The sequence below is a fragment of the Panthera tigris genome, chromosome C1 (genome assembly GCF_018350195.1).
Source record: "Panthera tigris isolate Pti1 chromosome C1, P.tigris_Pti1_mat1.1, whole genome shotgun sequence".
Taxonomy (NCBI): Eukaryota; Metazoa; Chordata; class Mammalia; order Carnivora; family Felidae; genus Panthera; species Panthera tigris.
This window is the reverse complement of record NC_056667.1, coordinates 9,051,231-9,063,896: the sequence shown is the minus strand read 5'-3', so window position 1 is coordinate 9,063,896 and position 12,666 is coordinate 9,051,231. Positions and strand designations below refer to the sequence as shown.

The window sequence follows — 12,666 nt, the reverse complement described above, 5'->3', positions numbered from 1 at the left end:
AAGAGCCAGGCTGTGTCCCCCTCTGATGCCAGCTCTGCTGCCTGGGCTGAGGGCTCCGTGCAGGAGAAAACCAGGCAGAGAAGGGAAGGGAACCCGTGGGGGCTCTGCTCACTGGCAGAGTTACGAACAGAACTGCTTCAATACATGTAAAATAAAACTAGCTTTCATTACCAACCCACCAAATGGTTTATTTTCAATATCAAATGACACAGAAATTAGATCCAAAAAAATCCCATTAGGTCATGGTCCTCTTCCCCTGCCAAGTCAGGACTGTTATCTACAGTATATTTCTACTTACACGGACACACTAGAGCCTTTGCTAATTTTTTCCCTCGCCTAGGAGCTTACTTCCCCTTTCCATAAATTACTGTACTCACAGGTTGGGCTGCTCTTTGTCCGCGTAGCAGAATAAGAGAGGGCTCAGGCTCCGGGCCAGCTCATGCTCTTCGAACTGGCCTGCAGTGTCTGTCTTTGCATTGTCCTGTCTGAAGATCAGCGGTAACCCTTTAGGGAGGAGGGGAAAGTTTACATCAATCCCACCCGGTCTATGCAAGACAGATGTACGTGGCAAAGGAAAAAAAATCGTCACAGGGGAAAATGGTGAAAACTGAATTTATTTTGTGGGCTCAGTTTGTTGTCTGAAAGGACAGTTTTGACCATGATGAAGCACTTCTTATGGAGGCAGGAGAGTTTCGGCAGCTTACGCTGTTGAAGTCATCTATTTGCATTGGCTCCACTCGGTTAGCGGAGCAAATGAATCTGAATTCCCATGACCGGCGCCAAAGGCCCAGTTGAGCAGCCTCTGTACATACCTGTTTTGTTAATCAGCCAATATGGAGCAGAAATGAAGATCTTCAAGGATCCTTCTGCTCGACAAACAATCCGGATGGTGAGGTTCAGCTGCCGCCGGTTGATGTCGTAGAGTCGCATTCTTACCATGTAGTTTTGGGTTCCCGGTGGAATGAGCAATTCTTTACAGAGTGGGAAGTTCTCCAGCGATACCCCTGAAGAAGATACAAGCTACTGTCCTCCTGGTTTCTCACTTTCGTTTGTCAAAATAGTCCAAAGCCAAACAAAATTGGGTACTTCTTGGAAAAATCAGAACTATAGATGGCACTGGCAAAAAATGTCATTAGAACGGCCATTTTCCCTGCACTGGGGCGAGAATAAATATGAAGCAAACCAGATGGCCTGGAAGGTACAGGAGAGAGTCTGAACTGCACAATCAGAAGGATGGAAATACCAAAAATCTATCAATGACAGCTATGATTATTGTGAGCTTACTCCTCATCAGGCCCTGAGCTGGGCACCTCAAACACAGTAAAGGCAAGTACAGGGTAACAGAGTCAAGGATTCTCCAGCTCCACTGGCTTGCTTCCGATTCCCAGTCTGTCCTTACCAGCTGTGCAACGTGGGGCAAGCTAATCTGCCAAGTGGGGAGAATACCAGTAGGTCTGTCACAGGGTCGTTATTAAAAGTCATAATCCACGTGCAGCATGGCTGGGAAGAGAAGAGTGCTGGGTGTGCGCACAGTGGTGGGGGTGGGCGGTGGGGAGACGTTGCCATTTCCCGCAGGGGTCAAGAAACATTGCGGAAGAGGTTGCCTAAGTGCAATGCGTGTGAGGTTCCGCATCTGTAAAATGGGGATAACAGCGTCTGGCTGAGACAGGGACTGTGAAATGCAATGAGGTGACACAGTGAGATCATTCATGAAACTGTACAGACACAAACATCTACGTCATTACCTTTCAACGTGTCTAAAACAACCTTAAAAAAAACATGTCCTGGGGCGCCTGGGTGGCTCAGTCAGTTAACGTATGACTCTTGGTTTCAGCTCAGATCATGATGTCATGGTTTGTGGGGTTGAGCCCCGTGTCAGGCTCTGTGCTGACAGTGCAGAGCCTGCTTGGGACTCTCTGTCTCCCTCTCTCTCTGCCACTCCACTGCTCATGTGTGCACTTTCTCTCTCAAAATAAATAAACTTAAAAAAAAACAAAACCACAAATCCTTAAGTGCTACAAATACAATGATTCTTGACTTTGACTTCATCCACCCCTAGTGAAAATCACCAGGTGCATGAAACACCCCAGACCTCAATTTCCTCGTCAGTAAACAGGACAAGTAACTACTGTAAGGATTACATGAGACGACGGGTATAAAAGCCCTTGACATGACGCCCAGAGTACAGTCTATACTGAGCAAATGTTTTCTCCTTTCCTGAAAAGAGGAGAGATGTAGGATTTTGCATATTTTACAGTCAGGAAAACTTAAGGTTTGAAAAGATGAAATGACTTCCCATTGAAATCACATCAAGTAAACAACACAAGAAAAAGGCTCTGTTGAGTGCTTCCTCTGTAAATCTTTTGGATCTGCTCAGGTTTTTTCTTTTGGTAATTTTCTAAGAAGCTTTTTTATTTCAACTGCATAAATCCTTTGAGCTCGGTTACTGAGATAGCCTACGTGTGATAATTTTTCTAAAATGTTTACCAAATGATCACAAAAGACTCATGGACGTTTCCATAGCGTTACCACAGATGATTATCTGACTAAACCCTTACCTAATTCGATGTTCTGGGATGTGTCAGCTGTGTGCAGGGCCACCTCTTTGCCAGGTTTCAATGTCCCATTAATTGGCATTCCTTTAACATAAAAATCAAGTTCACAAGGTAACAAGTTGCAGATGACCACAGTTGGCAGGAGATATATGGTATGCCCGGGTTGTCTGAAGATCTGCTTTGCACTGTCAGAAAATATGTTTGAGGGCATATAATCTGGGTAATTCTCCTTCTTTATGGCTACGCAAAACCTATGAAGACAAAGCAGTGGAAAAACCATCAGCCTAAATAAAGAACTTGAATTTTTCTTCCTTAGTGGAGTATGAGAAAGCTTAACACTAAACCGGTTCAACAATTCAGTAGGATATTTGCAGTTTTCAATCTCAGACACATTTATACTGAGGTATATAGTTAAAAATACAGTAAGATGTGTAATTTTAAATGTTCAGTTTGGTGAGTTTTGACAAATATGTATACCTCGTTAACCACGACCCAACACCGTTATAGAATCTTTCTCTCACTGCAGAAAGTTCCCTCCTTTCCCTTTCCAGGCAACATCCTCTCCTAAGAAAGAAGCAACCACTGTCTGATACTTATCACTTATATATTGGTTGAGCCTGTTCTTGAATTGCGTGTAAATGGAATGATACAGTATAGGTTACTCCCCATGTCTGGCTTTTTTTGTGTGTAAAATGAAATTTCTACAAGATGCAGCCATGCTACTATATGTATCAGAATTTTGTCCGCATGCCAGTATATGAATGTACCATTTTTTTTTTTTTAATTTTTTTTTTCAACGTTTTTAATTTATTTTTGGGACAGAGAGAGACAGAGCATGAACGGGGGAGGGGCAGAGAGAGAGGGAGACACAGAATCGGAAACAGGCTCCAGGCTCCGAGCCATCAGCCCAGAGCCTGACGCGGGGCTCGAACTCACAGACCGCGAGATCGTGACCTGGCTGAAGTCGGACGCTTAACCGACTGCGCCACCCAGGCGCCCCTGAATGTACCATTTTTTATTTATTCATCATTCTGTTGACAGCCGATTGGGCTGCAGCTAGCCAACTGGGTTGTACCTCCAGATCAAATTAGCAAGAATGGAAATCCTAACAACATTTTGTTTTCCAATCCATGAACTTTGTTATCTTTCCACTTAGTTACTGGGTTTTCTTAATATCTCTTGGCAAGGTTTTGTCACTTCTAGCATTGAAGGCTGGCACATAACTCCTTAGATTGATTCCTGGGTAATTAATGTTTTCTGGTGCTATTGTAAGTAGTGTCTTTTTAAAATTACACTTCCAATTGTTCATGGCTAGAATATAAGAATACAATTGATTCCTATATCTTAAATCTTGATCTTAAATCTTGAAATCTTGATAACTTTATTAGGCCTCATAATCTTATGGAGTCCATAGTTCTCTACATACATGACTGTGTCATCTGCATATAACAAGTTTTAGTTCTTTTCAGATCTTTAAGCTTTTTCAATTTCTTGTTTACTTATTTGTCCCTATTACAATGGCTAGGACTGCTACTGCAATGTCAAATGAAGTTGCTGGTTCTCAATCTCAAGGAAAAAAAGTTTAAGTATAATGGTAGCCGTAGGTTTACGACAAATGCCCTTAAGTAGATTGTAATATTCCCTTTGGTTGCTAGTTTGCTGAATATTAGCATGAATGGGTGTTGTAAGCTTTTTGTTTATTTGGCATTTAATGAGATAATCTGATAGGTTTTTCTCGTTTAGTCTTTTAGGTTAATACAGTAAATTACATATATCAATTTTCAAATGTTAAAATAATCTTACATTCCTGGAATAAACTTCACTTGCTGGATTTCTATTTGGTAACAGTTAGGAATTTTTGCATCTCATGTGGGAATACCAGTTTGTAGTTCCTTTTTTTTTTTTTTTTTTTTTTTTTTTTTTTAATAATATCTATGCCAGTTTGGGTACCAGGTATATGCTGGCCTCATAAAATAAATGAGGAACTGTTCCCTCCTCCCCTGCTTTCTGAAAGAGTTTACCTAGAACTGGTATTATTTCTTCCTAAAATGTCTGGTAGAATTCACTAGTGGAGCCACATGGGCCTAAAGTCTTCATTATGGGAAAGCTTTTTATTAAAAATTAAATTTCCTTAGAACTACCCTATGACCCAGCAATTGCACTACTAGGTATTTATCCACAGGATACAGGTGTGCTGTTTCGAAGGGACACCTGCGTGTTCATAGCAGCACTATCAACAATAGCCAAAGTATGGAAAGAGCCCAAATTTCCATCGATGGATGAATGGATAAAGAAGATGTGGTATATATACACAATGGAGTATTACTCGGCAATCAAAAAGAATGAAATCTTGCCATTTGCAACTTCATGGATGGAACTAGAGGGTATTATGCTAAGCGAAATTAGCCAGAGAAAGACAAGTGTCAAATGACTACACTCATATGAGGACTTTAAGAGACAAAACAGATGAACATAAGGGAAGGGAAGCAAAAATAATATAAAAACAGGGAGGGGGACAAAACAGAAGAGACTCTTAAATATGGAGAACAAACAGAGGGTTACTGGAGGGGTTGTGAGAGGGGGGATGGGCTACATGGGTAAGGGGCATTAAGGAATCTACTCCTGAAATCATTGTTGCACTATATGTTAACTTGGATGTAAATTTAAAAAGTAATAAATTATTTTAAAATTTTAAATTTCTTTATCAAATATTTGTCTATCTCTTCTTTGTGTCAGTTTTGGTAATCTTTGTTTTTAAAGAAATTTGTCATTCTAGGATTCAAGGGTGGAATTTATCTGTACAAAACTGTTCACAGAATCTCCTTTTAATCCTTTTAATGTCTGTAGGATCTATAATGTCTCCTCTTTTCATTCTTTATATGGTAATTCGTGTTTTCTTTCTTTTCTCCTTGATCAGTCTTATAAGACATTTACCAAATTCAGTAATCTTTTCAAAAAGCCACTTTGACATTGTTGATTTTCTCTATTTTTCTATTTTTTTGAATTCCACACATTTTTATCATGTCCTTTTTCTATTTATTTCTAATTGATTTTGGTTTCTACCTTAAGGTAGAGGCTTACATCGATTTTACATCTTCCTTATTTTCTAATAAGAGCATTAAAAGCTACACATTTCTCAAAACAAAACAACTATACATTTTTCTCTAGAACTGCTTTTGCTGCCTCCCCCACATTTTAATGTCTAATTTTTATTATTGTTCAGTTCAGAATATTTTTAATATCCTTTGTGATTTCTTTCTTGACCCCTGGGTTATCTAGAAATGTACTGTTTAATTTTCCAAATATTTAGGGATTTTAGAGGCATCTTATTGTTACTGATTCTCACTTTAATTCTATTGTGATCATGAGATATACTATGTATGGTTTCAGTTCTTTTTTTTTTTTTTTTTTTTTTTAGCATTTATTCATTTTTGAAAGGCAGAGAGAAACAGAGTGTGAATGGGGGAGGGGCAGAGAGAGAGGGAGACACACAACCCAAAGCAGGCTCCAGGCTCCGAGCTGTCAGCACAGAGCCCGACGTGGGGCTCGAACTCACGGACCTCAAGATCATGACCTGAGCCAAAGTCGGCCGCTTAGCCAACTCAGTCACCCAGGCATCCCTCAATTCTTTTAATATTTATTGATCTTTGTTTTATGGCCCAGTAGATGGTCTCTCTTGAGGACTATTCCACACACAGTTGATGTGAATGTACAATCTGGAGTTGTTGGTAAAAGTGTTTTATAAATGTCAATTTTGACAAGCTGATTGACAGCACCGTTCAAATCCTTTTGTATCTTTATTGTTTTTATTTTGCAAATTATTGACAGAGAAGTATGAAAACAGTCCGTTATGGCTATGCATTTACCTATTTCTCCCTCGTCAGTCTGTTAACAATGGCCACTCCGGGTAAAGGGCATACTGAAATTCTTTACACTCTTCTTGCACCTCTTAAGTTTACACTAAATGAATGCCTAACTTCCCTACAGAGAAACCTAAGCTGATAGCCTCTAGTCCAGGTAAGTTTAAAGTCTAAGTTCAGAAGGATCTAACAATGAATCTGGAAACATATTCCTTATTCTCTTTGGAAGGGGCAAACAGGAGTCTAAATGATTAGATAATTTTGTCAAGGTCCCCAAGGAAAGTCAGTGCTAGGTACACGAGCCTTCCTCCAAATTCCTCTGAAATCCATCATATGAAAACTTCTAACCCGAGGATTTTGCTTCTCAATTTAGGAATGGGAACTAGTATTATTTTTTTCTTCCCTCTCTACATGTCCTCTCTTTATACTGATGCACACAGACCAGTGTCTGATCCTACATGTGTGTTTTGGTGGTTTCTCCCATAAATATTAGATGATAAGCAACAGTCCCACCCCCACCAAAGATTAACCCTTGAATCCTTATAAACTCTAACACAAGGACTTAAGGAATAAGAACTTTATGATTTTAGGGGTGCCTGGGTGGCTCGGTCGGTTGAGTGTCTGATTCTTGATTTGAGCTCAGGTTGTGATCTTGTGGTTCGTGGGTTCAAGCCCCGCATCGGGCTCTGCGCTAACAGTGCAGAGCCTGCTTGGGATTTTCTCTCCCCCTCTCTCTCTGCCCCTACCCTGCTTGTTCATTCACTCAAAAAATAAACTAAAAAAAAAAAAAAAAAAAAAAAAAAAAAAAAAAAAAAAGAACTTTAGGATTTTATTTTATTAATTTTTTTTTTAATGTTTATTTTTGAGACAGAGAGAGACAGAGCATGAACAGGGGAGGGTCAGAGAGAGAGAGGGAGACACAGAATCTGAAACAGGCTCCAGGCTCTGAGCTGTCAGCACAGAGCCTGACGCGGGGCTCGAACTCACGGACCGCGAGATCATGACCTGAGCCGAAGTCGGATGCCCAACCGACTGAGCCACCCAGGCGCCCCAGAACTTTAAGATTTTAAACAAGCACAACTGAATCACTAAGGGTCCTCAGAGAGAGAATGATTTTTTTTTAAAAAAAGCAAAATTGACATGCCATCCCAGTACTGTGCGTACCTGAAGAACCGGCTTTTGTCCAAGTCCATAGAGTGGCACTCTCGTTTGCTGCTGCTAACCTCTGCAGTCTTCACTACATTGGTCCAGTGGATAGGAGCCTTACAGAAAAATACGCCCAATCCCTTGGGCCGGGCCTGTAGCCGCCAAGAAGTGAGATGTAAAGGCACAGCAAACGAATCCCCTGGCATGATGGCAGGCAGCACCACAGGCTCTGGCACAGAAAACAAGGGTCAGCATCTTCGGGGAATGGTCTCCCGCCCAAAAGTTTGACTCTCTCAGGATAAAAGGGGGACAGACTATGTCAAAACTCACTGTCGGGAGCTGACGGGCTATCCAGTCTTAGTTCCATTGGTGTCTCAAGCCTGTTCTTCACAATGAGGGCAGACCGGACGGTGATGACTTTCCGAGCACTGCCTTCCATCGTCACGGCGAAGACCACCCGGACAGGTGGGAGCGAAGAGAACTGTGAGTAAGACAGGAATAAAAGCACCACAGCTGTGCTCGTGAAAAAGCACACAAAATACAGCAATACCAACTAGGATGCCTAAATCAAAAGCATCTTATTACTCTAACCCTTCAGTGAAATTAGTCATTCAACCCTAAAACCACTCATCTTTAATGGGCATGAATATCCTACAGATAGACGCCATGAATGTAGCCAATCTTAAACATTTCTAGAAAAAGACTGATACTCTACTCAGACGCGGTGTCACAAAGTGTATCACAAAGAAAAATCAGTCCGAGGCCTCTAGACACATTATAAAGATACTAAGACCCATAATAACCTATTAAATCTTCCAAGCTTCCTGCAATTTGATAAGAAACTGTCTGCTGGAAATCACCCTAATGCCCTTGGGTTCTTATACCTCAGCCCTTATATGGAAACTGTGAACGACACTTGTTTTTGACTCTACTGGAGGGGAGTAAAGATCATCCAAAGCAACCAAACGTTCAGAAACACTGAGGTAAGACTTTGAAAAACATGAGATGATTTACCTTCTGTGGAATTTTTCTCTCAGATTAACATTAAAGCGAGAAACACTCCTTCAACACTAACAATGGGCTGGATACTACCCAATACACACAGAAAAACAGAAGGAAGTCTTCTGAGATTAGAGCCTGTCTTTGTAAAATCCACAGAGTGTAGGGGAAAGAGTTGTCTGCACTGGTATGCCTTTCACAGGAACAATAATTACGTTTTCCCCCTAAATGTCATAAAAATTACTCTCTAGGCCCATACACAATTTGTTGGCATGCCTGTAGAAGAAGCAACATTTGTATTTCAAAGAGCTTTAAAATCAAACTTCTCTCTCTTCACAACTTTTTCAGCTCTGTTCAATAATCACCCTTTCATAAACGGGACACCGAGGTTCCGAAACTCAACAGAGCGGAGGGAAGTCATTTATTTTTGGTCTTGGGTTGCAGCCACTACTTTCTTTTTCCATGTGTTCATTCACACATCCAACACACGTTTTGTTTTACTATCAAGTGCCGAGTTTTTTCCTTTTTTAAAGTATAAAACCCCACATCAGGTACACCAAAGAGAAGGTTTCTGCAACTACCATTCTTTGAATGAGTGTCCAGAACATACTGACAGTGCTTTTTTTTTTTTTAATGGAGAAACAAATGACACTACATCCAAGCTTTTCATATTGCCAACTTTTTTATTAAAACAAACAATACGTGGAAACCAAACTAATGAACAACAAAATGAAGAGCTCCTCCATGTTTTGAACCAAGACTTCCAGGAAGGCCCAATGAAAAGACAAACTATCAGTTTCTGGAGGGTTTTCAGAGGGACAGAATCCCAGCCAAAATCATCACCAAAGCCTCCGCTGACCCAGCCTGGCAAATCCCCGAAAGAGCCAAGGCCCAAGAATAATAGTTTTAAATCTTGACACCGCTGCTTCTTAAACATACCTGAAATCTCACATTTCAAAACCTACTACCGTCAGAAGAAAGTAAAAGCACAAATATGAAAAGAGTTTTTTAATGTCATCTTCTGGTGATGTTTCAAGAGCCAAATGGGAAAAAAAAAAAATCTTAGTATTTTTCATTCTTATTTACTTTTATGACCTTGCAACTAAAACCTAGGAAATGCATACAGCCACAGAGGGTTAATTTATATTTTAACTTAGAAAGAGAAGGGGACCTTGAACCACAACATGGGTGTTTTCTCCTCCTCCCCTGTTAACGCTAGGTCTAACATACCAAGTTAGTTCAAACGCTTTCTTGCAGGTTCTTATAAAAGGAAGGTAATTGTTAACAGAAAAGGACAAAGGTCAGTTTCAATCACACATAGGTCATGAAGTCCTGGGATCATCAGGACATCTATGTATGGTTGAAACGCAGTGTATACAGTCAATAAACGCAGTGACACAGGAAAACCATACTCACATAAACCTGGGGATGAATAATATTCGTTCTGCTGCCTGGGCTGCCAATCTAAGAAAAGATTCCAAAAGTCAGAGAGCCAGCGCAGACCTCAAATGACAGGCATCGTTAAATTCAATGACAATGTAATGTGCTTGAAAGGGTGGGATTTCTAAATAGTCTCAGTCAAGTGTGGTCCATCGTGAAGAGAAAACATCTTAGAGGATATGGAAAAGGCAATATTCATTTTATAACCATTCCATGTACACGGAATTTCTCCAGGACACATCAATACAACAGAAAGGTATCTGGGGGGGCGGGGGGGGGATGATTCCTTTCCTTACTAGATGGAAATTTAGGCGGGAACGTAATCTGGAGAGAAGGCTTCCTCTTCTAAGAAACTCGGGGCACAAGAGCAGAAGCGGAGAGAGAACAGTGTTCTTGGAGGGAGGGTATTTTTCATGAATAAGGGAGCATGGGGAAAGCTGTGAGGCCTTTGCACTTTCCTCTTCATCACTGGCTACCCCGAAACAAATGCAGTTATCCTCCGAAGTACGACCGGGTCCTGGGTGGGAGCCCCTGAGGCGGCCACGCCAGCTGCAACGCCAGCCTCTACCCGCGTGTCCCAGACAGGGAGGCCGCCTGCGTCACCGCCCAGGCTGGCCCTGCCACCCCGAAAGACTGCAGGCTGGGGTCACGTCAGGGCAAGCGTGTGTGAGAGGATGTGTGATCAGAAAATAAGTAACGACGGTGGACATCTGTCCTTATGCCAGAAGGGAGGAGAGTGGAGACACAGAACTAGAAGGATCAAGGAACAGCACTACGGAAATGTAAAGAAGGCCGTATATAAAGGAAGCAGAACGGCACGTGCAAGCCGAGCCAGTACACACGCGGCCGGCAGATTAGCACACTGCCAGTCGGGCTAAGTGAGTACGAAATGGGTCTGCACAGGTGAGGTGATACATGTTCCCGCCGATTTTGGATCTCGTTTCTCTGCTGAAATTGACCACTGGCGGCTTACCTACATATTGACTACGACCGCCTACGACTGACCCAAAATATACTTAGGTCTTCCTGCTAGAGCTAGGGGAAACGAGGAGCAAGATTTCACTAGAGCAGAGTGACAGGCTTAACCTGTCTGACTGGCTTTCAGGGCATGTGGCCGGGGCACCACGGTGCCACTAAATACCCATTCTAGAGCCACACACCGTAGAGGAAGAGGAATTCTTATCCGGTGCTGCATAGCGGAAAAATGTCCCGACTTTGTCCACAGACACTGGGCTCACTTGCTCCCAGCCGTTCACTCTCACTTGCAGCTGATGAATCCGGAGGTCGTGGGTGTGTCTACCAAGGAGAACACGGGAAAGCATGTTAAGCACAATCGGAAAAAGGGTAAGAAAGCGGAAGCAAAGAGTCAAATCTGATTTACCGTATAAAGACCTAAAAACCCAGTTGGCCAAGCCTTTTTGAGGATTACCTAATGCGAGAAAAATCAGGAGAATATTTTTAAGTGGGTGTCACACTTAAAACAAAAGTGCAAGATCCGTAAAGCTTGAGCAAGAGCGCGTTTACCCTCCCTTTGTACAAACTTTGCAAGTCCTGTGCACAAGCCCAGCTTCTTCCCCCACCAGCCCCCACCCCAAGCTCGATAAAGCGACGTCAGGTATAACCATTGCAGCGGGGTGGTAAAACCGTTGCACCAGCAATTTCGTCACATAACCGTACTCTCGGAAATGCGTAAGATGGCATTTTCTTCTTGGCTCCCTACTTCTCTTGGAACCACATTCAGTTGTTTGGCTTCGGTCCTACAAGACTACAGACAGGTTATGAGAGACGGAGCCCTCCGAGCGTTAGGGCTGAAGTCCTCGGCTGAAACTAGAGCAGAGAAGGCAGGGGGCAGAACAGGAGGAACGGGAGGAAATTGCACATTTAATTCTATTTTAGATTTTGCCTAATTCAAGCCAGAAGCCTGAAATGGGGAAGTGGACTTGGGGCTGACAGGAAAAGGGGAGGGAGGCAGGGAGTGGGGGTACCGTGCGCCAAAGAGCTGGAAAAGCCAGAGAAGGCATTTATTTTGATGAATTCAAGCAGAACAGTGGGACTTGAAAAGCGTTACTGGACGGGTATACTAAAACGGAAATGACAAAGAGGTCAAACCCCTTCTGTCACAAAGGAGGCCGTGCTGATTAAGAAATGCAGCCAGCACTTCTACAATTGGCTTCTCCAGGAACTTTGTGGAACAGGAAAATGCTCCCCACTCATCCCTGGAAATTCTACCGTGGCTTCCCGGTACATGTGCCCAGCACGGTGATTTTCTAAGCTCCGTTTTTCCTGTGTAATCACCGAGGGGGCCCACAAGTAAAGAAGGCCTGCCACGAGGGAATGATGTGTTGGTACAAGTGACACATGAGGAAGAACTGTCTGACTCGGGGGCAGGTTTGCACACAAAGACTTAAAGCACAGGGAAGCAGAAGACCACGGAAGGCTGAAGCGAGCTCTTAAATTTCAGCCCTGCTTGAAAACGGGTATGAGGCTCAAATGCTAAAATCTTAACCTATTCGCTATCCACCCGATAGCCCTTCCACTTCAACATGTTTGCAAACAAAAGGACATTTTATGACCTCTCAGTAACCAGACAGAACCTCTTTCACATTTATTCCGGTCCTCCGGCTGGCTGTTTCAAGAGCGCACTGGCCAGCAGTCTCCCCAGATGA

At 42.5% G+C, this 12,666-nt stretch overlaps 1 protein-coding gene across 3 annotated transcripts in view; it reads right to left on the bottom strand.

Moving 5' to 3' along the window:
* Nucleotides 1–12,666, bottom strand: part of VPS13D (vacuolar protein sorting 13 homolog D) — a 255,302-nt gene that overhangs the window by 140,755 nt on the left and 101,881 nt on the right. For all 3 annotated transcript variants that reach the window (XM_042998018.1, XM_042998020.1, XM_042998021.1), the window contains 7 exons: nucleotides 11,161–11,296; nucleotides 9,977–10,024; nucleotides 7,892–8,042; nucleotides 7,580–7,790; nucleotides 2,559–2,806; nucleotides 813–1,004; nucleotides 378–504 (listed from right to left, as the gene is read on the bottom strand). In XM_042998018.1, coding sequence (XP_042853952.1) covers nucleotides 378–504; nucleotides 813–1,004; nucleotides 2,559–2,806; nucleotides 7,580–7,790; nucleotides 7,892–8,042; nucleotides 9,977–10,024; nucleotides 11,161–11,296 — 1,113 coding nt within the window. The remainder of the gene's footprint in view (nucleotides 1–377; nucleotides 505–812; nucleotides 1,005–2,558; nucleotides 2,807–7,579; nucleotides 7,791–7,891; nucleotides 8,043–9,976; nucleotides 10,025–11,160; nucleotides 11,297–12,666) is intronic.